Genomic DNA, 23,447 nt, shown 5'->3' with positions numbered 1-23,447 from the left:
CCCACTTACAGATGGAGCAAAGACAGTGACTGTGCTGAGAACATGTACATTGATATGATGCTCTGGAGACACGCCCGGCGTCTCTTAGAAGAAGTTCGGCTGAAGGACCTCGGCTGCTTTGCAGCCCAGCTGGGCTTTGAACTCATCAGTTGGCTGTGCAAGGAGCGCACCCGAGCCGCGCGGGTGGACAACTTTGTGCTGGCCCTGAAGAGACTCCACAAAGACTTCCTGTGGCCGCTTCCCATCACCCCAGCCTCTTCTGTCAGCTCTCCTTTCAAGAATGGAAAATACCGAACAGGTAACGCAAGCTCGTGTCACTTGGACAAGAGTTGTATTTCACTGCGAGTATTTGGACATTTTGTTTAGTCGATATTCACGAAGTCTTTTCATTCCTAAACTCAGGAACAGATAAAACCAACTTTTTGCACATCATTGGAACATCCACCATTTGACCAGGGATGTAAATAAAGTAGAACTAGGTCTCTAAGTCTTGTGACCTTGAAGTTTAATTTGTAAATCCAGCCACTGTTAACAGATTATCAACAAGTTGAAAACTGGCTGAATATAACTGCTACCACACTTACCTTACTGTGGGAAGTTATGGAATGGGTTAGTCACGGACCTGAAAAGCCGAATTGTGATTTATCTGGTAGGACGTTCCAGAGAAGTGGTAAAAATGCATCTTTGAGGACTTGGGCTGTTGTCTAATCTAGGGGAAGACAAAGTGGAACTGTTTTGGTGAAAGAAAAATTAAAAGATAATGTATGTTTATTTTTGAGGGAGGGAGAGAAGGAAAAAAGTGCGTGTGCACACGCGTGAGTTGGGGAGGGGCAGGGAGAGACGAGGAGACACAGAATCTGAAGCAGGCTCTAGGCTCTGAGCTGTGAGCACAGAGCCTGAGGTGGGGCTCGAAATCCCGAACTGCGAGATCATGACCTGAGCCAAAGTCAGACGCTTAACTGACTGAGCCACCCAGGTGCCCCCCCCCTTTTTTTAATTTTTATTTTATTTTTTTACTGTTTTATTTATTTTTGAGTGAGTGAGTGCAAGCAGGGGAGGGGCAGAGAGAGAGAGAGAGAGAGACCCAGAATCTGAAGCAGGAGTTCAGGTCTTTTAAAAAAAACTGTTATAAATCATTATTACTCATGAAAATCCAAACAAAAACCTTTTACTAAGGCATTTGGAAACTTCATCTCATTTTAAGAACCAAGGGAAATCACTTAAAAGATGAACAGAATAAATCCTGTTTAGTGCTGGTAAGAGCTGCAGTGAGGGAGACTGTCAGACGGCATTACCTAGTCAATCCGTCCCTTTGGTCCCCGTCCCTGGTTCGTGGGGGTGATGAGTGTAGGACAGTAATTAGCTTTGACCTTTCAGTGTTTGGGAGTAGGGGGGAAGAGAAGCTGAAATAACTCAATTGGAAATGTTACTGCGTGCATCTCGAATTGCCACTTTCTCGTTTTGGGGCCTGCCTTGTGGCAGGAGAGCAGCTGCTGAAGTCTCAGTCAGCGGACCCTTTTCTAAACCTCGAGATGGACGCTGGGGTCTCTACTGTACAACGAAGTCAGAGCTGGCTTGGCAGCATCGGCCCCGCCCACCATGAGATAGACACGGCCTCATCCCATGGACCACAAATGCAAGACGCCTTCCTGTCACCTTTATCTACTAAAGGTACTTGTCATTTTAAGTCTCAGCTCTTCACTTTCCTGGGAAGGTTTTTGTGCTTTAGGGCCCAAAATAGAGCCTTACTCCTTCATTATAGGTCCTTGAGGGCCAGTCATGAGAATCTGCTAGAGAGGGGATAGTTACTAGAACAAGGCCCACTGGCCTTAACTATCCTTTGCTTTATTTTAGATGGATAACGCAGGTAAACTGTCATTCCAGGTCAGCGCTGATAACATGAAACTTGGCACTTGATTTTGATGAAACAAACACTAAGCTTGAACTTGAACTAAGCAGACTGTTACGCTCATGTAAGGAATACCATTCTTGTCATAAGTAGCCGTGGGTCATACAGAATTGTAGTCAGTTGTCTTCTCATTTTTATTTTACTGATAAAATTTGTGGAAATTTTCTTGTTCTCTTGTGAGTGTTAATGTAATAGCCTTAATTTTTCCTCCTAGTCTTCAGAGCCTAATAATCTGGCCCTTCACCAGAAACTGAGTGCGGGCATCCATACTGGGGGAGTAGAAAGTTGAAGAAGTTTTAAAATGACTCACGTTGTTGGGTTTAGAGTTACAGGGGTGTGTGAGTAGGAGGTGGTCTGAGTGTTGGCGGTTTTCTTAATGGCCAAGCGTTTGCCCGGTGTTTGATTTTCAGTCTGTCCTCACTGTTTCATGAACCTGCTTTCGTGGAGAAGCTTGTGGCTGCCGTTCCTTTTGTTTAAATTGTGGAAGATACACACAGTATGTTCCGTCTCCACCGTTTTCGTGTGTAAACTTCAGTAGCGTCGGGTACATTCACATGGTCGTGCAGCCCACCTCCAGAGCTCGCTCGCTCTTCCCGGCTAACATATGTCCCCTCCCCGGTGCTGGCAGGGACCACTGTGGTGTCTCTAGGAATCTGACTACTTTAGATGCCTCTCGTGAGTGGAATCGTACAGTTTCTGTCTTTCTGTGACTCAGGCTTAGTGCACTTTGTCTGACATTCTGAGTTCACCCCTGTGGCAGCGTGTGTATACCAACACACCCTGTTTATCCATCCATCTACCCTGTGCTGGGCACGGGGCTGCTCTGACTTCATGGTTCCTGTGACAAGGCCGCAGCAGACGTGAGCGTGCACTGGCTCTTCAAGATATGACTCTCAGTTCTTCTGGGCCAGAGTGGGGTGCCAGGTCACAGGGTTACTACTCTTGAGCTTTTGAGCAACTGTCGACCCGCCAGCATTGACAAAGCATTCCGATTTTTTTGTCTACCAATGCTGGCTTGCTTGCTTTTTTAAAGCATTCCAATTTCTTGACATCCTTGCCAACGATTTTATTTTCTGGGCCTTTTTTTTTAAATGGGGACATGAGGTGGTGTCACTGCTTTTTTAAGAAAAGTTTTTAAAGAGATCATTTCAAATTTAGAAATTAGAGATAATAGTATAATGGAACCTTTGCCTCCCACTGCCATGTGTCTGTTACCCAGCTTCAGTTATTAATTCATGACCAGATTTGTTTGATCCCTTTCCCTTTCCTGTATTATTGAACCAAATCCAAGACGTGCCATTTTTTATCTTTGAATATTTCAGTATGTACCTTTAAAAGGAATCTTTAAAAAAACAAACCCATAATGGCATATCATTCCTCTTACAATTTAACAGTAATTCCTTAAAACCATCAAATGTCTAGTAAGTATTTAAATTCCAGTTGTTTCCTAATGTCATAAATATTTTTACGGTTAGGACCAAGATCCAGATGAGAGGGTCAGACATTGTGATTAAGTTTTCAACTCTTTAAAAACTAATTGTTCTCTCCCCATCCTTTTTTTTTTTTTTTTTTAACCCTTTGCAGTATTTTCATTGACGAAACTTGCTTCTGTGGATTTTCTCAAAATGTGGACTCTGGTGATTGCTTCTTCATTGCTCGACCCTCTCCTCTGTATTTTTTGTAAATTAATAATTGTATCTAAAGACCGATCAGATTCTGGCTTGATTGGTTTTGGAGGCAGGCAAGACTACTTCCCAGGTGGCGGTTGTGTTTCTCTGTGCCTGGGTCTCTCTCTAATGAATTTTTTTTTTTTTTTTTAAATATCTACTACTGTTAACATAACATGGGAATTTTAGCAGTGGATTTAATGTTTGGCTTTGAGAATTCCGAGCAGAAATCCACATGTGAGGAACTGCTAATATTTCAAATTGAACATTTTCTTCATGAAGCTAGTTCGTAACTTTCGGTCCTTTCTCATCAGGTGATGAATGCAGTATTGGTTCAGCCACAGATTTGACGGAAAGTAGCTCCATGGTGGATGGAGACTGGACAATGGTGGATGAAAACTTCTCCACACTCAGTTTAACTCAGTCGGAGCTGGAGCACATCTCCATGGAGTTGGCCAGTAAGGGGCCTCATAAATCCCAGGTCCAGCTTCGGTGAGTGTCTCAGTTTTTCAGAAGCCCAGAACGCCTAGTCAGCGTGTTTGGGCATATAGCGTACAGGGGCTCCGTTCCTGATGACGATTCCTGTCTCCATCTACGGCTTCTTAGTGTCGATCTTTGTGTTTCTTCTCATGCATAGGTACTTGCTGCACATGTTCATGGAGGCAGGGTGTCTAGACTGGTGCATCGTCATAGGCCTGATTCTCCGAGAATCCTCAGTAATCAGCCAGATCCTGCTGCTCATCCAGTCTTCGGAGGTGGATGGAGAGATGTTACAGAACATAAAGACAGGGCTACATGCGGTAGACCGATGGGCCTCTACGGATTGGTAAGTGTGGGGCTCCTTAGGCTTGTTACCTCTGCTGTCCTGGGGTGGGCCCTGCCCCTTCCGAGTAAGGTTTAGTTCTGCTGCATTTATTTGGAGATTTTTAGGTTGGTAGAAATAAAAGTGTTTTCACACATTCATTTCTGTTCACTTTTTTTTTTATGTGTATTTATGTTGAGAGAGAGAACGCGCCAAGGGGAGGGACAGAGAGAGAGGGAGACACAGAATCCGAAGCAAGCTCCAGGCTCTGAGCTGTCAGCACAGAGCCCGACACGGGGCTCGAACCCACGAACCATGAGATCATGACCTGAGCCGAAGTCGGATGCTTAACCGACTGAGCCACCCAGGTGCCCCTAGTTAATTTTGAGAGGGAGAGAGAGTGCCAGTGGGGGAGGGCCAGAGAGAGGGAGAGACAGAGACTTCGAAGCAGACTCCAGGCTCTGTGCTGACAGCCTGGTGCAGGGCTGGAACCCATGAGCTGTGAGATCATGACCTGAGCCGAAGTCAGACCCTTAACGGACTGAGCCACCCAGGTGTCCCGACACGTTCACTTCTCAAGCGGTTTTCTTTAGTCACCATTCTCTACCCAGCCATGTGTGTGAGTGCAGAGCGGCATGGCACAGGTGGTCTCAGAGTTAGGCTGGAACATGAGATCTGTGGTTCTGTAGAACTGCAGGTAATAACCTCTAAGCATCTGCTGAAAAGAGGAGTGTGTGCATTTAACAGTCCATAGCAGTGACCAGCAAGCCCAAGTTAAGAGTTAGTGGTTAGAAGCTAAGAGCTTTGGCTTCTAGTCCTTTATAACCAGCTAGGTGTGGATTTGGGGTTTCCCTTACTTGGAGCTAGTTTGTTTCTTAGTTGCCAAGTTCACTAAGATTAGATGTACCCTGTGAAGGTTCTTTTTCAAGTCTGAAACTCTGTTGGTCCTTACACTGTGGAATAGGATTTTTTTTTTTAAGTTTGTTTTTTATTTTGAGAGGGAGTGAGCCCAAGTGGGGGAGACAGAGAGTGAGAATGAATCCCAAGCAGGCTTCACGCTGCCAGGACAGAGCCCCATGGGGAGCTTGAACTCCCCAACCGTGAGATCATGACCTGAGCCTAAACCAAGAGTCAGATGCTTAACCCACTGAGCCACCCAGGTGCCCTGTGGAATAGGATTTTTGAATTATGCTACTACTGGAGAATGTTAGTCCTTGCTCCTCGAGCTCAGAGCTGTAAGACACACACACTAAAGCCTGCCCCTCCCCCCGCCCCCCGTGCTGGCCAGGCACCCAAGGGGGCGGCATCATTTCCTACCCTGTGCCTCCTCCCCTACACGCAACATCTAGCATTGACCTCAGTTTCAGCATTTAGGAGTTTATCCAGAACATTCCATGGAGCATTTCCAATGTGGCAGTAGAGAGCTAATTTTCTTTTCTCTCTACCTAGTCCTGGATATAAGCCATTCTTAAACATCATTAAGCCACAAGTACAGAAGTTCAGTGAGCTGACAGAGGAGCAGGTCCAGCCTGAAGCCTTCCAGCCAATAACTGCGGGTAAGACTCCTGAACACACTGGGCCCCGGGCAGAGGAAAGCCGGGGCCCCTCGGGCCATGGAAGCCTCCCCCAGGGCGAGGTCGGAGGCAGCGGTCTGGTCGGCAGGAACGAGGAGGACGCAGCCCGAGCAGAGGAGGATGAATCCTTTCAAGACGGGACTTACGACTGTTCTGTGTCCTAACGGCAGCGGCGTGCCATCACCACGGGCAGTGTTAACTTGCGGCGGCATGTGCAACTGAGGAAACTGGCCTAGCTGGACGATTTAACCAGGGAGAGAACTCAGAGACTCTGGTAAGGTATTACTGAATTTTAACTCTTCCTCTTCTAAGAAATCTGACTCCATAAAAATGTGATATCAAATCCTTTTTCATAAAATTTTTTAAGCTGCAGTGGAAAGTAATAAAGAGCACTGTACAGTTGTACATGAGAATATTTTGATTTTATTCGTAAAGAATGGTAGCTCCTAAACCTTGGGATTGTTTTGCCCTAGACGAGCCTACTTTTTCACTACTTAACAGCTTCTTACGTGTTTTCTGGTTCAGCGTGTGTCCAGACTGCTTTTTAAAATTAAATGCTAAGGTGCTTGTGTAGCTCATCAGGTACTTGAGCTACCTGTGTGCCCCTTCGGATGGAGAGCACTGGGCTCCGTCATCGGGCCTCCTGAATGGACACCTGCCACGGCACACCGTGTGGCTGTTGTGACAGGGTCATGCTCCTTGGCCTTTTGTAGCCCATTCAGTCCCAGTCCTGAATTGATGGACGCTGTGTGCCTGCTCTCTTATAGCAAGCTTGATTCCTGCCAGTCCGTGTGGGCAGAGGTCTGGGGGGGGGGGGGGGGGGGGTTCTTATCAATTATGCTGTTAGATACCACTAAACTATTTTGTATCCGAGAACTGTATCTTTTTGTGAATACTCTTGTGTAAATATACTCAGAGGCACTGTTCATATTTTTAGGGCTTATATTATAATCTGTAAGGTTTTATGCTGGATTCTGCATGGCTATTCTCACTCTTGGAAGAGAGACAAGACTTGCTTTTCTTTCCAAATCTGAGCAGTCTTCAGAGAAGAGAACAGGTTTATCGGCTTGGTCATACAGTAACGGAAACGGTCACACTGATCATGAAATCAAACAGGTTTTGTGCAAATTAATGTAGTTTCTTATTTATTGCTTTTGTAAATTGAATAAAAATGGGACTTTCATGTAAATAGACTGCTGAATCCTGTATTATCACGGCTACTAAAAATTACTATGTGAACAATGCATTCTTCACTGTAACTTTTAAAATATTTTATGTATTTCTAGATAGGACTTAAATGTTAGTTTTCATACATTATGAAAACCTACCTGCATACTCCTGTCCTAATTGCTTCAGACTAAACGCATATCCACGGTATGTAGTTCGGTTACCTTCTGTCAGTATTAATTTAGATAGCTTGTTTGTACTGTGCAATTTGAACAAAGGAATGCAATGTTATTTTTTACAAAAACAAACTTGTTTATTTTTGTAATAACGATGTATTTGATGTGGACCAAATTCATACCACTATGTAAAACAGCCTCCTTTCTCATAGTGCAATTACAGTTTAAAAATAAAACTTGGTCCTCTATCCTGGCTTTTTAAAGTAAACGGCTGGATACAGTTGTCCCGGCCAGGTTTCCTTCGAAGGGAAACTCAAAAGCATTTTGAAATCGTTAGTTCAGAATTCATCAAAGTGTTTTAAATTATTGAGTTTGGTAATTTACTATCATTTACTTTTTACATTACGAGTGCAGTAACGTCACGTCCCCAAACTCCTGAACGGGTGGGATATGTGATTATGGTACCTGCTCTTTCTGGTGCTACTTTATTTAAGCCTTTGTTTTAAACCACCTTTCCTGAATCTTAGGATAGAACAATAATGTTTCCCATGTGAGTACATGCAGCCCAGCAAGAAACCAACCTGAAATTTCTTCTCCTGTCCTAGTCCTTTAGGAGGAGAACTGGCATTATTTTTGTGTCTGGTGTGAATATGCGGTCAATAAAAATGATTCACCGTTGTAAACAGCCGTGATCCTCTCAAATCTCTGAATGTGCTGCTGGGTCCGTCCTGCACTCTTGCAAGCAGGGCACCAGTAAGTGAACTGTACTCCTGTGGGGAACACCACCAATGAATCTGGTCTCCCAGACTTGCTTTTCCACGTAATAGGAAATGGACGGCCCTAAGGCGGAACAATTGGGAGGTTTACAGAAATCTTCTCTTGGTAATTTGTAATAGACTTCACTTTTTTTTTTTAATTCGTATTTTTATTTTGCCTTGTTTGGTTCACATGTCAATGTTTAAGCCATAATTTTAACCAATGAATTTCAGTATTCAGAACTATTTGAAGTTTGAATTATTTGCTGATACCAAAACAAGAAGTCATTTGGGTGGGGGTAGAGTCAACGTTTGCTTGTAATTAAAGTTGCTGCTACTTCTGTAATGTGTACTTTTTTTTACTTGGTAAAGGGCAATAAAACCATTACATGCACTTGTGTTTACTCATCACTCAGGCTGACAGCAAAATGTGTATTTATTAAAAGCCACGGAAATATTCTTTTCATTATGTAATTCCGCCCCATAGAATTTTCCTTATAACTACAAATCAAGACAGGTTAAAAATTTATATGCAGAATCATTTAGGATAGGAGCATCAAGAGTTGGCAGCATCCTGTATGTCTGACCGCAGAAGTTTGGAAGAGAAATCCATGTTGAGGACTTGGAAAACGTCCAAAATGTAATAAAAAGGACTTCATCAAACAAAATTGCGTAAACGTAGAGGAGACGGGCCGCCTGCCTCTAGTAGGTGGGATTCTGACTTCCCTGTTTTCCTAAATCTTTGTTTCTATCGATTTCCCTCTTCTGAAGACATTTGGTATATATGCAGCCATAGAATATGTGGCTTTTTCTGTGTGGCTTCTTTCACTTTGCAGGATGTTTTCAAGGTTCATCTTCACATATCAGTGACTTCATCCCTTTTTAAGGCTGAATACACTTCATGCATCTAGTGTATCTGTCCATTCGTCAGTTGAGGTATCTGGGTGGTTACCACTTTGTGACTACCACGAATGATGCTACTGTGAACACTCACATAGAGGTTTCCAAGTGGATGTACATTTTCAGTTTTCCCTGGGAGTGAAAACGCTTGGTCACATAACCGGTTTTAATGCTCCGAGGAAATCTTAACCATATTCCAGAGTGCCTGTGCCATTTTTTTACATTGCACTGGCAGGGGAGGTGGGTTCCAGTTTCTCCCATCATCACTTGTTGTTGTATCTTTGGTTGTAGCCATCCGAGTTGGGTGGGAAGCGGTGTGTCATTACCACGTAGACGTGCATGTTCGTGGTGGCTGGTGGTTCGTCATGTGGCTATTAGCCGATTTCACAGTTGGGTCGCTTATCTTTTTGTTGCTTTGCAAGAGTTCCTCATGCATTCCGGATACTAGACCTTGATCAGATATGACCTGCAAGTATTTTCACATTCTAAAGGCTTACCTTGTCACTTTCGTGACACTGTCCTTTGAAGCATGAAAGTCGTTCATTTTGGTGAAGTCTCAACTTTTTCTTTGGTTGCTTGTGCTTTGGGAAACCACTGCCTGACACAAGGTAATGGAGATCTGTGCCTATGTTTTCTTCTGAGAGTTTTGTTGTTGGTTTGGTTTTTTAAATTTTATTTACAGTTTTACCTCCTACATTTAGATCTTTGACCCATTTTGAGTTAATTTTTTGTGTATGGCATAAAGTGAGGGATCTAACTTGGTTGTCCCAGCACCATTTAAATAAGTTTTTCCCACTGAGTTGCCAAAAATCATTTGACTATAATAAACACATGGGACTTATTTCTGTACAGTCAATTGTATTATATTGATAGGTGTTCACACTGTCTTGATTACCACCCCTACTTTGTAGGAAGTTTTGAATATGGGACTCTTAAAAGTTTGTTTTTCAAGGCTGTTTGAACTATTATGGGTCGTTGCATTTCCATATGAATTTTAGGATCGGCTTGTCCATTTCTGTGTGCGTGCGCACACACACACACACGAGCTGGGATTGTGTTCAATTTGTGGATCAATTTGGGAGAACTTTCAATCCACAAACATGGGATTTCCTTCAGCAATGTTTTAGTATCCGGTGTAAAAATCTTGTACTTTTGTTATGCTTATTACTAGGTACTTGACTCTTACTGCTACTGTGAACAGAATTTTCTTGTTACAGAAGTCAGTTGACAGCTGTGTATTGATACATTGCTACAACACTGCTGAGTGAATTCATTTATTAAGATCATGTCATCCGTACCTAGAAACAGATTTAATTTGTCCTTTCTAATCTAGATGTCTCTTGCCAAACTGCCCTGGCCGGAGCCTCAGTACACTCAGTGGCAGTAGAGGACATGCTGGTTGTCTTTCATCACACATGATGATGTTAGCAGTGTTTTGTAGACGTGAACTTCCTCACCCTGATAATCACCCTGATAAAGACAATCAGTCGTTTGCTGAGTGTTTTTATCATGAAAAGGTGTTAGGCTTTGTCAAAAAAAAATCTTTTTTGCATCTATTGAGGTGATCATATCAATAGAATTAATAAGAACAACTACCACATGGTGTGGTACTTTGATTTTCCAGGTGTTAAGCCAACTTTTCATTCCTTGGATAAATCCCACTTGGTCATGGTATAGGGCCACACTGGAAGAAATTTTATTTTTACAAATCAGTAAGGAAGTAGTAGTATCAAAAAAAATCTATACTAATGTACTTCAACGTTACAGAAGACATTTTCCAAATAAAGAGAGTCAGACATACAGAGGCCTAAATGCATTTTGGCTTTATTGGCCCTAAAAGGAGGCAAGGTGTACGATGAGGAAGCATACTGCCATTGTTTCCAAGGGAGTTCACCGAGAAAGCCACATAACTTGCGCAGGGAGCTCTGTTGCAGGGAGTGGCCGGGCCCTTTCCTTGGGTGGAGAGGAGAGTGAGCAGTGGGCCACTGGCTGAAAGACCATTTCTTCTGCCCGTCCCCACATCCTTCAGCGATTTTCTTGGTATTTCACTGACAAAATATGCTAAGCTAAACATTTCCATGTTGAACGCAGTCTCTGCCCACATGACCCCTTAGGGATAACTGTCCTGTCCACGTGAGCCATCTAGGTCTTTTCAAAGGCCCTGTAGACTTGAAATAACCCTTCAACGATGGGGACACAGAAAAACAATAAAGATCTGTTTTTTTCTGTTAAAGATACTAACTAGTTTGTTAAAAAGTTTATTTCAGTAATGTAAGGCAACAATTAATCTCAAGTCAGCGACCAGTGAAAAGAGAAGACAGACATTCTCCCGACAGCTTCCTGAGTTATCAGCTGGTTATGGCCCCTTCAGTGGTAACATCTTAGAAATCCTCTCATGCTCACTTAGATCAGCTAAACTGTGGAAACAAATACTTCATGCAACAGTCGCTCATCGGTCAGGCACAAGGTAAATTTTAAGCATTTCTTCAAAATCACAACTCTTCACATTTTCACTGAATGTACAGTACTGGGCTACTTACATTTAAATTGTACAGGAAAGAATGCGTTGGTTAGAATCTGGAAAGACCCTTTTAGAAATGAGTTTTGAATGGTCAGATACTCAAAGAAAACAAGCTCTTTAATCTCAGAGGCTGCTCGCTGACAGACCAGACAGGGTGCTTATGAACAGAGCCACGAGTATCATCTGTACTTAACCATTTCTGCCACTAAAACCATCTGCCCAAATACTAAATGTGCCCTGAGACAAGTGACTTGAAAACCAAAACAAGAGATCCTGTTTACGAAGGAGAATAACCTAAAGGCAAAAAGAGAATCATGATTATTGGCAAAAGGGAGTAACCAATGTCCTTCTTCGATACGGCATTTTGGTTTTTTCCACGTAATCTAAGATTAACCACAGGGACAGAAAATCCGCCCCTATTTTGAAATCTGGCAGGAGCCAGGTTCTCGCAGCGCTGAGACTAACGCGCAGCCTCGACGAGGCCCGGGAGCCACACACGTGCCAGCCAGCAGTGCCGTGAGGGGGTGCCCAGTCAGGGCGCGGGGCGTCACAGACCAGACTCGGCAGGGGTAGGAGCAGCGTGACCGGGCCTGCGACGCACACGTGGTGTGCTCTGTGCGGGAGGAGCGGAGGGACGACGCTTTGTTCGTTTTACCGGGGCTCTTCTTTAAAATGTCTTTTCGGCCTCTGCTTGCTAATCTCCAGGGAAAAAGGAGAGCTAGCAGAAGTTAGGGCTCGTCCGACCAAATCCCTGCAGTGCCACAGCCACGGAGCCGGGGGGACCCGCCGGCAGCCGCCTTCTAAACGAAAAGTACCTCCGAGTCTCGGGCCTGCCGTGACGCAGGGCCCGAATCCCAGTGGCCAGAGGTTCGGCGGCCTCACTCCGGCGTGGGCCACGGCCCCGAGGCCCAGCAAGGCCGGCTCCGCTGGACGGCCTTCGGGAACTATTCGGACCGACTAAGGACTCCGTGCGTCAATACGATTATGCCCTGAAGCATGAACCTTGGAGAAGAGAAGATTCATAAAATGCCCAGCCTCTCCTCACCTCGCTCTCTTCCTGCCACGGCAACTGCGTGCTCTGGGGACGGAACTGAAGACGCGTGACTGCGCACACGATGTCCTGAACCAGAAGAGCCTCCGAAAACCCAGCAGGAACTGCAGCTGCTCTCGGACTGACAAGGTGGAGAGGGGGGAACAGGGTATCCTGGGCCTCGAGAGCAGCCTCAGACAAGCATCAGAACGATGGTCTCGAGTCCCCAGCACGGCACAGCTCCCCACCTCGGGGCCGGGCTGTGCGGCAGGCGGGGAGGAAGCAGAGCTCTGGGCACGGGCCGGGGCCCCCAGAGCCCACTGCCCGTCCCCAGCTGCTGCCGGAACCGCCTTCTGTACCTCTGGTTCCATCGCAGGGGAGTTACCACTCCGGGGAACGGCATCCGAGCTACCCTCCACAGCTTCGACTGGAAACGTCATTTGTCTAGTGAACAGTGAGCGGGCTCACGGTGCCCTCTACACCTTTCGTGATTCTAAGGGGAGAACTACTGAAGTGGTTGGTTGGCTTTAATCCTTAAGGTCACAGAAAAGGACTTCCATGTGTAGTGGTAGTACCCCCATGTGCTTAAGTGCCAGAAAACTGGCGTCTTCAAGTGTCATAAAGGCCATGCGTCACTACCCACAGCGCTAGGTGTGTGGCCCTGAAGAGCGTCTGCCCCCAAGCTCTGAAAAACCACGGACTTACAATCTGAACACGTGCTCATGAAAAATCACGGACTTACATTACAGATACCCACGTGACACAGGGAGAAAGCATGTCACCGGGGGTATCCCGCCAGGCATGTGCTTTGAGCCCGTCCAGAAGATTAAAACACAAAGAGACTGTACGTGCACACCCAGGCTGAGGGAAACGTCCAGTCTGGGAACTTGTCTTTCAGGGCATCCAGCTGGGAGGACCTCTTCTCTTCACCAGACAGGTGGTGGGCAGCAATGGCCACGGTGACCATTCCTTCAGGCCGTTCTTCCAAGACCTAGCAGAGAACAGTTGGCAGTGCTTTAGTTCTCTGAAGGCAGAATCATCCCGGTTTTTACCACGCACCACCCGGGAGCCTGACGGTGACCGCGGCAGAGCTGGCAAATCCCCACCTGCACTTCTATCCAGAACCGCCATGCAGAGGCCTGGAGCCCGTGGGAGTAAAATACGAAGTAGTCCCCGCCTTTACTGGTGACGGGGGTGCCGTTGCCAAGAGACCACTGAGAAAGCGTTGACCCTTCGTGGGTGCGAATGTAGAATGACATGTGGCTTGGTCCTGAAAGGTAAGGGGAACAGTCGTTAAAAAGGCATCGGGAGAAGCAGTTAATTCACCACCAAGCCAGACTATGAAGGGCACACCTTACGTCACTTTAAAGATTCTCGCTCCAGACCTAAGGGAGGTCTCCTGGCTAGGATGTTCTGCGTGTGTCAACCGGGGTAAGTAATGAGGTATGTCACGAGGCACAGCAGAAAAGGCGCAGAATTTACAATGACAAAACCTGTCATCTAAACATCCAAGAACCTAGCACTCGCGAGGCCTTCAGAAATCCAGAGAATAAGCTTCATTTAACCAAGAGGGAACTTCAAAAACTACAGCAGAAGAACGGACAGTGAAGGTTTTAACCTGTCCGGACACATTTCGAAGGCAACATCCCAGTGAGGGTGGAAGACCAGTGTCCAGTGGGGGACGTGACCGACACCAAGAGGGAGCCAGGGAAGCTGGGTAAGCAGACACGGAGCCCGCGAGACACTGAGACAGACAGTAAAAGGTTCCACAGTTATGTGGTCAAAGGAAAATACACACTTGCCTAAAATGCCAGAAAATATTTTAAAGAGCAAAGATGACCGATCACACAAAAAGGAATATAGCAAAGCACAAAATATTGGAACAAAGTTGAGACCAAATGCATCAGTCATAGAAATAAATGTGAAAAGGGAAAAAAAAACCAATAACTCGGATTAATCATACACTGTATTCAAAAAACACGAGTTTCAGAAAGGGTAAAAATAAAGGAATAAACAAAGGGGTTTCTGGCTAGCAGTTTTTAAAAAAGACCTCTTTGATACCAGGGAAAAAAACCAGGATTCAAGACAAAAGCACTAAATGTAAAAAGGCACTTTTTAATACTAAAAGTTTTAATTCACAATGACACAAAATTGTGAATCCTGTGCATTAAGTAACAGCAGCTACTTGATGAAGCAAAATACAGGAGATGCAGAAAGATACCTACGTATATAGGAAGACTACAAATAAGAAACACTCCACTGTCAGTACAAGACATCAGTTGAACAAAAAAAGATCAGTGAAGTTGATTATATGGATATGTATACACATCAAACTTCACAAGCTGGTAACACAGAACGTATCTTCTAAAAGGGACACAAAATACTCAAAATATTAACTTACAAAGGAAAGCATCCATTTCATAACACATATTACAAATAACACTGACCATAATTCAGTAAAACTTAAAATAGCCTTCTACCTGAAAATTCAAAGACTTCTAGAAGAAAAAGGAAATCTGAACAAAAATCACATTTTTTGTAAACAATGAAAAGCAGTGATAAGAGGAAAATCCATAGCAATAAACATTTTTTTATAAAATACTACAACAAAGAGAACAGAAAACAAAGAAATATTACAGATGATAAGAAATCAAGAAAGTAGAGACCAGAAATAAACAGACCTAACTTAATTCTAAAAATTAGATTTTTTATTAACAATTCTACTAGCTAACTTGGTTAAGAAAGAGACGGGAAGGGGAGTGGAGCTGAGAAAACACAAGTATACAAAAAGAGTAAGAAAAATAAACAGAAGAAATGTTTAAAATCACACGTGACTACAAGCAGACCTCTATACTATTAAATTTGGAGACCCAAATGAAATGTGGATACTTTTTAAGGAAAACACAGATTACTGTACTCTCTTGTACTGTACAAGAGAGAGATAAATCTTAGATGAATTTCCCAAGAAAAAGTTAGGAAACTATCCCCCACGAAAAAACACCATGCCCAGATGGTTTCAGAGAGGAATTTAAGCCAACTTTTTAGCCAGTTCAAATGCTTCCTAAACTGTTCCGAGGCACTGGAAATTAAGGAAGACTTACCATTTTTATCATGTTTATACATTTATGGGTAACATATAACTAAATCTGATTAAAGAGAACCAAAAAAATAAACAGACACGGACCAGTATCACTCAGGAGTATTAACAGAAAGTATCTAAATTGTAGCAAACAAAATCCAACATCACATTAAGAAAATAAGCCATAACCTAGTGGAATAAACCACGTTAAAAGACCCAAGGAAGAAAAAACCCTAGACAGATGCTTTAAAAAAAAAAAAAAAAAAAAAAAAGCCTTTTCCAAAATTAAAACCCAATTCTTTATAAAAACATTCAAGAAATGACAGCTGATAAATGCTTGCTTAACAGGATACAAAATATACACCCCAGGCCTAAGGCTAGTCTCTCACATGTTGGGAAACACAAGAGACCTGTGCTCTAAGTAAAACAAGGACGCTGGCTCACTACATCCACAGCTGCTCCACACCATCAGCCACTTAGACACATCAGTTATGGGCCTAGGAACTGGTAAAGAAAGAAAGACTATTTGCAGACGATACGCTGTAGTCAATAAGCTATATACTTGGTCTGTCTTTGTAAGGCTAACAGGCTAAGAATGTTTTTTACGTATTTAAACAGTAGTTAACAAAAAAAATCTACATTGGGGACATATGGCAAAGCCTAAAATAGTATCTGGCCATTTAAAGGTTGGCAATTCCTAGTAAACCTGGAGAACTCTAGAGGAGTGATGATTAACGCAAAAAGTGAAAGATTCAGTGAGGTAGCAAAGATACAAATTTGACCTACAGAAATCAGCTGCCTTTACGCCAACAAATATAACCAGTTAGAGAACATAAAGGTAGAGAAAATTCCAATTATGACAGCCACAAAAACTAGATGAGGAAAATCTTTTAACACTTACGAAAGACAGGAGTAGATATGAACATGTGAAAAGACATTGCTAGTTCACGGACAGGGTGAAAACATTATGTCAGTTCTCCTTACTTTATAAACTTACTATGATATTCCCCCAAAACACCAATTAGTAATAAATTTTATATTGGTTAGGTTAATACTAAAGTTCATATGGAAAACAAACAAAAATAGCAAGGAAAATAATAACAAAAAATACAACGGATTTTCACCCTTATGATCATTAAGCTGCAAAGCTTCTATAACTAAAAATATGGTAACTGGTACACAGACCCACACAGTCAATTTTTTTCTGATTTCCTGACATTTGTAATCACAAAATATAGGGCAGTAGATGTGCAACTTGCCTGCCAGGAACCTAAATTTTACTGGAATTCTCCAAATTGTGCATAAAGGATAGAGAAACGTTTGGATTTTTCTGTGCTTCCTTTTTACAAGCTGGTGATTAAAAATCAGAAATAATTATTGGCATGAACAAAAAACCGGTTGGTGCAAAATAAATTGATTTCCAATTAAATTTTAAAAGCCCAGAGAACACAAAAGTATCCACCATTGAACGCATCAGCTAAGGCACTGAATGCCCTGCAAGGGCTTCTTTCCATGGTTAACTACCAAGTTTTATTACTTCCCTTCTACCATCTCGTGTCTGTCCTCCAGCTTTCTTTGCATACTAGATATTCAAGTCCCTTCTGAGTTAAACTGTGCCTTAGCACATAAATTATTTACTTTTTAGTGTAAATAAAATGGTCACAGTCATCAAAAAAATACAAACATGAAACCTACTAGTGGGCGAGGAAGCTCAGTAAAAAGTGGGCAAAAGTTGAGGTATGCAATCCAATTACCTTGGACAAAGATGCCAAAGCAGTTCAATAGGGTAAGGTAAGTCTTTTCAACAGATCATGCTAGAACAACTGGATATCCATTTCAAAAAAAAAGAAGCTTGGCTTCTACCTCACATCATACACAAAAATTATTTCAAAGTATATCACAGGCCTAAATGTAACAGCTAAAGCTATGAAGCTTCTAGAAGGAAACATCAGAATCTATCTTTGTTGACCTCCGGTGGGCAAGAATTCTTTAGAGAGGACATATAAAGTATTAACTGTAAAGAAAAACCTGATAAATTGGAACTCACAAAAATTTAAAACTTGTACACATCAAATGACTCCTTTAAGATAATGAATGGACATGGGGCACCTGGGTGGCTCATTTGGTTAAGCGTACAACTCTTGGTTTCAGCTCAGATCATGACCTCACAGCTTCGTGGGTTTGAGTCCACACTGGGCCTCTGTGCTGGCAGCATGGAGCCTGCTTGGGATTCTCTCTCCCGGCTCCTCCCCCACTCACGCTGGTCTCTGTCTCTCTCAAAATAAATAAACTTTAAGAAAAAAAAATGGACAAGAACATCTAGATAAAATATATATATATATGATAAAGGATTTTGATCTGGAACATAAGCACTCCTATAAATCAGTAAGCCCAAGTTTTAGAAGGGAAGAAGAAATGAAGACACAAAAGCAAGATACCTGAATGGTCAGTAAGCACTTGGAAGCATGTTCCACGTCATGACTTACAGAGAAATGCAAGGGCTACCACTAAATGCCCGCCAGAAATGGTACGATGGAAAGAACAGAAAATACTAGAGTGAATGTGGAACTGGAATTCTCATACACTACTTGTGGGGAATAAAATACTAATACTCAAAAGAACATAGCTCAATCTCAAGAACATTATGCCTAATGACCCAGACCCCGAATGTTACATACTGGATGATTCCATTTATATGAAATTCAAGAATGATACAAGTGAACAGTAGCAGGAACTTTCAAAAGTGAACTTCCTATGTTCGAGTTCTCCGGAGCTCCGGAGACACAGAACCAATCCTCCACATCAGCAAATCAAATCCAACAATGTGCAAAAAGAATTATATACTACAACCAGGTGGGATTTATTCCATGTATGCAAGATTGATCCAGCCTCTGAAAACCAGTTAATATAATCCATCACAGCAAAAGGCTAATAAAGAAAAATCACATGGTCATATCAGCAAACAGAAACATGTGACAAAACCGAAAATCCATTCACAAAGCTCAGCAAACTAAAAATAGAGGGGAATTTCCTCAACCTGATAAAGGGCCAATTAACATTATGGTAAAAATGTAGACACTTTCCCCCTAAGATCAAGAGCAAGGCAAGGATTCCCACACTTACTACTCCTCTTAGCAGCCTTTTTCAAAATACTAGAAGTCCTAGCTAATGCAGTGAGACGAGAAAAAGCAATAAAAGATCAAAAACAGATTTGGGAAGGAAGAAATAAAACCGTCTTTGTTTGCAGACGACATGATCATCTATGTAGAAAATCCCAAAGAATCAACCAAAAATCTCCTGAAACTAATAAACAGTGATGGCAGAGTTGCAGGCTACATGGTTACATACCATCAATGAAAACTCGTATTTACATTAGCATCCCCCAAAATGAAATACTGAGGGACCAATCTAACAAAAGTTGTATAGAATCTGTATGAGGAAAACTACAAAATACAGTTCTGATGAAAGAAAATAAACGAGATATAAACAGAGATACTCCACGTCATAAACAGGAAAAAATATTAAGATGTCATTTTTTTAAAGTGTTTATTTATTTATTTATTTTGAGATAGAGGGAAAGCACCAGTGGGGGAAGGGGAGAGAGAGAGGGAGAGAGTGAATCCCAAGCAGGCTTTGCACTGTCAGCGCAAAGCCTGACTCGGGGCTCAAACCCATGAACTGTGAGATTGTGACCTGAGCTGAAATCAAGAGTAAGATGCTTAACTGACTGAGCCACTCAGGTCCCCCTAAGATATCATTTTCCCCAACTTGATCTACAGATTTCAATGCGCTTCCATTTAAGAATCCCAGAATGTTATACTGTGGATATGGGCAAACTAATACGTGGAAAGACAGAAGACAAGCAGTATATCGAAGAAGAACAAAGCCTGACAGGATGGATACCACCCACCTTCAAGACTTGATCAAGACAGCATCGTGATGGCAAAAGACACAAACAGGTAAGAACAGAATAGAAAGCCCAAAAATAGACCCACACATATACAGTCAACTGATTCCTGACAAAGAAACAGGTCAGGTCATTCGGGAGAGATGGGACAGTCTTCAACAGATGGTACTGGAACAACTGGAAATCCGCATGCAAAGCAGGAAAAAAAAAAAAAAAAAGTCGAATCCCACACACAGACCTTATAACAAAAACACAAAAAAACACATAAATTAACTCGGAATGTATCTATCATAGACCTAAATATAAAACACAAAACTAAACTTGCAGAAGATAACAGAGAAAATCCAGAGACCTTGGGTTTGGCAATGACCTTTAGACATAACACCAAAATCATGACCCATGAAAGAAAAACTGATTATGTTGGACTTAATTAAATTTAAAGCCTTACAATCTGTGGAAAACACTGTTAAGAGAATGAAAAGATAACCCAGACCAGGAGAAAATATTTGCACACCACTTACTGATATAAAGGACTTCTATCCACATACACAGAGAACTCTTAAATTTCAATAGAAAAAAGCCAAACAGCCCAATTAATCAACAGACACCTCACCAGAGGACACACACAGATGGCAAATAACCTAAGAAAAGATGCTCAGCCTCACAGGTCATTAGGTAATTGCAAATGGAAACAATAAGATGCCACCACGTTGCTGTCAGAATGGCCAAAGTCCCAAACACAGTACCAAATGCTGGTGACAACGCGGGACAGTACATCCATGCTGGAAGAGCCTGGCAGTTTCTTACAAAGGTAAATCTAGGCTCTACCATATGATCTAGCAACTGCACTCCTAGGTTTTTATCCAAATGAGGTCAGGGGCGCCTGGGTGGCTCAGTCGGTTAAGCGTCCGACTTCAGCTCAGGTCATTCATGATCTCACAGCCCGTGAGTTTGTGCTGACGGCTCAGAGTCTGGAGCCTGTTTCAGATTCTGTGTCTCCCTCTCCCTCTGTTCCTCCCCTACTTGCACGCGTGCACTCTCTCTCAAAAATAAACATTAAAAAAAACAAGTCTAGACAAAAACCTGCAACCAAGATGTTCTGCAGTAGGTAAACAGATAAACTACGGTACATCCACAATGCCATCCAGCAGTAAAAAGAAATGAGCTATCAAGCCCCTAAAGACAGGAGGGCTGTCTGCTAAATGAAAGAAGCTGTCCTGAAAGGGTGGCAAACCTTATGACCGCCACTATGAGATAGTCTGGAAAAGGCAGAATAGTAGAAGGCAGTAACATAGATCAGTGGTTGCCAGAGGGGGTGGGGAGGAGAGGGCTGACCGGGGGTGCATGGGACTCTCAGGGCAGGGAATCTACTCCGTCTGATATGGGGGTACGTGACATTACACATTTGTCAAAACCTACAGAGCTATGCAACACAGAGTGAACCGAATCCTAATATGAACCAGGGGCTATAATTAACAATGGATCAGTCCTGGCTCCTCCGTTTTAAGAAATACCCCACACTCTAGTGCAAGGTCTTAAGAAGGGAAGTAGTGGGGGGCGCCTGGGTGGCTCAGTCGGTGAAGCGTCTGACTTTGGCTCAGGTCATGATCTTGCGGTCTGTGAGTTCGAGTCCTGCGTCAGGCTCTGTGCAGACTGCTCAGAGCCTGGAGCCTGTTTCAGATTCTGTGTCTCCCTCTCTCTGACCCTCCCCCGTTCATGCTCTGTCTCTCTCTGTGTCAAAAATAAATAAATGTTAAAAAAAAAAAAAAAAAAGAAGTGGCGGGAGGGGAGCTCTACTTTCTGCTCAATTTTTCTGTGAACCTAAAACTGCTCTAAAAAAAATAAAGTCTAATTTTCCTCAATAAATCATTACTAATCTGCTTGAGGTACCTTTACAAACACTACGTTCTTCCTGAGTTGTGGTTACTATTATTTAAAGAGAAAGTATACACACTTAAGAATTTTAAGAGAAGGAGAGAAGAAAACAATATCCTATGACTTACCTGTTGCTTCAAACGTCAGCTTTATAGAATCCCAGGGTGTCTGTTCTTTGGACACGAGTCTGAAATGAGCAGGATTTCCTGGAGAAACTTCTGGAGCGGGAAGATACCAGTTTTTCCTATTTGGAAAGGGAGCTTCAATATTTAGGATGCTTAATTAGTTGACAGCTACCTGTAACTCGTGGACATGGTCAAATATATGAATCACATTCTGGGGCATGAAAATAAGCTTGGGGTGCCTGGGTGGCTCAGTCAGTTGTGTCCAACTCTTGACTTCAGCTCAGGTCACAGTCTGTGGGATCAAGCCCCACATCAGGATTCTCCCTCTGCCACTCCCCACTCTTGCTTTCTCTCAAGATAAATAAACTAAAAAAAACAAAACAACCCGACTCTGATGGATAGGATAAACCATGCTAACTACTCTGAAGGCCCGGGCTATCGGGTAATAAAACTTACCCAAAATTAAGATCAAAGGATCCTAGGTGATATTGATTCCACTACCCATCCTACTCCTTCTCATCCAACCCTTGACTACCAAACCGTAAAAGCTTCCCAGGAATGAAAGTTCGCAATTCATAGTTATCTGCTATCTACCAGACCAGTTGAGAGGGCCAGCCTTTCTAACTACTCGGGCTTCCAGAGGAAGGACTTCCTAAATTTGAAAAGGCAACGGTAAACTTCCAAGCTCTCTGTCCCACTAAAGGAGGAGAACTTGTGCAGTGACAGGAAACAGCGCACCTGGCACTTGACCTCTGTTCACCAGCTGCAGTAATGAAGTACTCGCATAGCGACGGGACCTGAGAACTGACCCCCCGACTAAAGCAGCACAGGAGTGAACCCACCTGATCAGAAAGTGCACCGGGAGGTACCACGGGAAACCACAGAGGGGTGCGTTCTCCTCACAGTGAGCTCGGATGCTCTCGTTGATCTCCGGAATATGAGGTGTTATGTGAGACATTCCAGTGTAATCAAACCCATTGATCCAGATCCCAGAGTCCCGTTTGACTACGTTTCCATCCAGGTCATGAAAAGTTCTAGTCATGTGCTGGAAAGAACGGACCGATGAGAATACTACTTGAATCCCCTCCCCCACATCCCCAATCCGGAGGGACAGACAGAGGACATCCACAACAGCAAGAACTGGCGTGGCTGCAGAGTCACAGGGACCGACCCTCACTGCCGCGGGAGGTGTGGGCTGGCACGGCCGCTTCAGGAAACTGCTTGGTGTCCCCTCGACGTGCACGCAGCCTTCAAGCCAGCAATTCCGCTCTGGAATGTGTACTCAGAGAAACTCCTGAAGGTTCAAGAGCTCTGATTCGGCACTGCCCATACCAGCGAATACTGCAAACCACCCCAACACCCACCAATGGCAGAATGGCCAGATAAAGGGGGGTGCCCCCCCCCAGGAGTCTCCCGCACCACTGTGACACACAGCAACGTGCAAGCTTCTCACATGCTGCGGGCAAACAGCAGCAAGTCACAAATGCATAGTTAGGCACTGCCTTATCAGAAGTTCACAAAGAGGCAGATGGTATCTTCTTGTTTAGGGATTCACACATACGTGGTGAAGAAAAATAACGTAATGATTAATCCTAAACTTCAAGATCGCGAATGAGTACATCCTAGCAGGTGGGGAGGGGGGGAGAACCGGGAGGAAGGGCACACGCGGGTTTTATGAGGTGCTGCTTAATGTTCTTTCTTTCACACTCGACCATCGATATACAGATACACAGTTTCATTATTCCTTACAAATATATATTTAAGTTTCATTAAAATGTTTTTGAAAACCTATTTCAGAGTGAAAAGACACGGACACTAGAACTGCATTTAGATAAAGGCCACAAACAAATGCATCCTAAAACAAACACACACACACACACACACACACCCCTTCCCTGTGACCTGAAGCTAATTCCCGTTGTCACCACTAGATGTCAGACTTGGGCCTAACATTTCTATG

At 43.3% G+C, this 23,447-nt stretch overlaps 2 protein-coding genes across 8 annotated transcripts in view; one reads left to right on the top strand and one right to left on the bottom strand.

Moving 5' to 3' along the window:
- RIC1 (RIC1 homolog, RAB6A GEF complex partner 1) overlaps positions 1-8,444 on the top strand; it is a 141,500-nt gene extending 133,056 nt beyond the window's left edge. For 5 of the 6 annotated variants that reach the window (XM_042913334.1, XM_042913333.1, XM_042913335.1 and 2 more), the window contains 5 exons: positions 12-298; positions 1,483-1,671; positions 3,891-4,068; positions 4,214-4,402; positions 5,828-6,462. In XM_042913334.1, the coding sequence (XP_042769268.1) occupies positions 12-298; positions 1,483-1,671; positions 3,891-4,068; positions 4,214-4,402; positions 5,828-6,116 (1,132 nt within the window). In that variant the 3' untranslated portion in view covers positions 6,117-6,462. Of the gene's footprint in view, positions 1-11; positions 299-1,482; positions 1,672-3,890; positions 4,069-4,213; positions 4,403-5,827; positions 6,463-6,889 lie in introns of those variants that run through there. The other variant, XR_006195934.1, reaches the window with a different exon arrangement.
- A 1,215-nt stretch (positions 8,445-9,659) lies between these two features.
- Positions 9,660-23,447, bottom strand: part of ERMP1 (endoplasmic reticulum metallopeptidase 1) — a 45,951-nt gene continuing 32,163 nt past the window's right edge. Inside the window, exons 12-15 of one of the 2 annotated variants that reach the window (XM_042913338.1) lie at positions 22,330-22,532; positions 21,491-21,606; positions 13,608-13,771; positions 9,660-13,492 (exon numbers count right to left, since the gene is read on the bottom strand). In XM_042913338.1, the coding sequence (XP_042769272.1) occupies positions 13,328-13,492; positions 13,608-13,771; positions 21,491-21,606; positions 22,330-22,532 (648 nt within the window). In that variant the 3' untranslated portion in view covers positions 9,660-13,327. Of the gene's footprint in view, positions 13,493-13,607; positions 13,772-21,490; positions 21,623-22,329; positions 22,533-23,447 lie in introns of those variants that run through there. The other variant, XM_042913339.1, reaches the window with a different exon arrangement.

The sequence above is a fragment of the Panthera leo genome, chromosome D4, assembly GCF_018350215.1.
Source record: "Panthera leo isolate Ple1 chromosome D4, P.leo_Ple1_pat1.1, whole genome shotgun sequence".
NCBI lineage: Eukaryota > Metazoa > Chordata > Mammalia > Carnivora > Felidae > Panthera > Panthera leo.
This window is presented reverse-complemented; position numbering and strand designations above follow the sequence as displayed.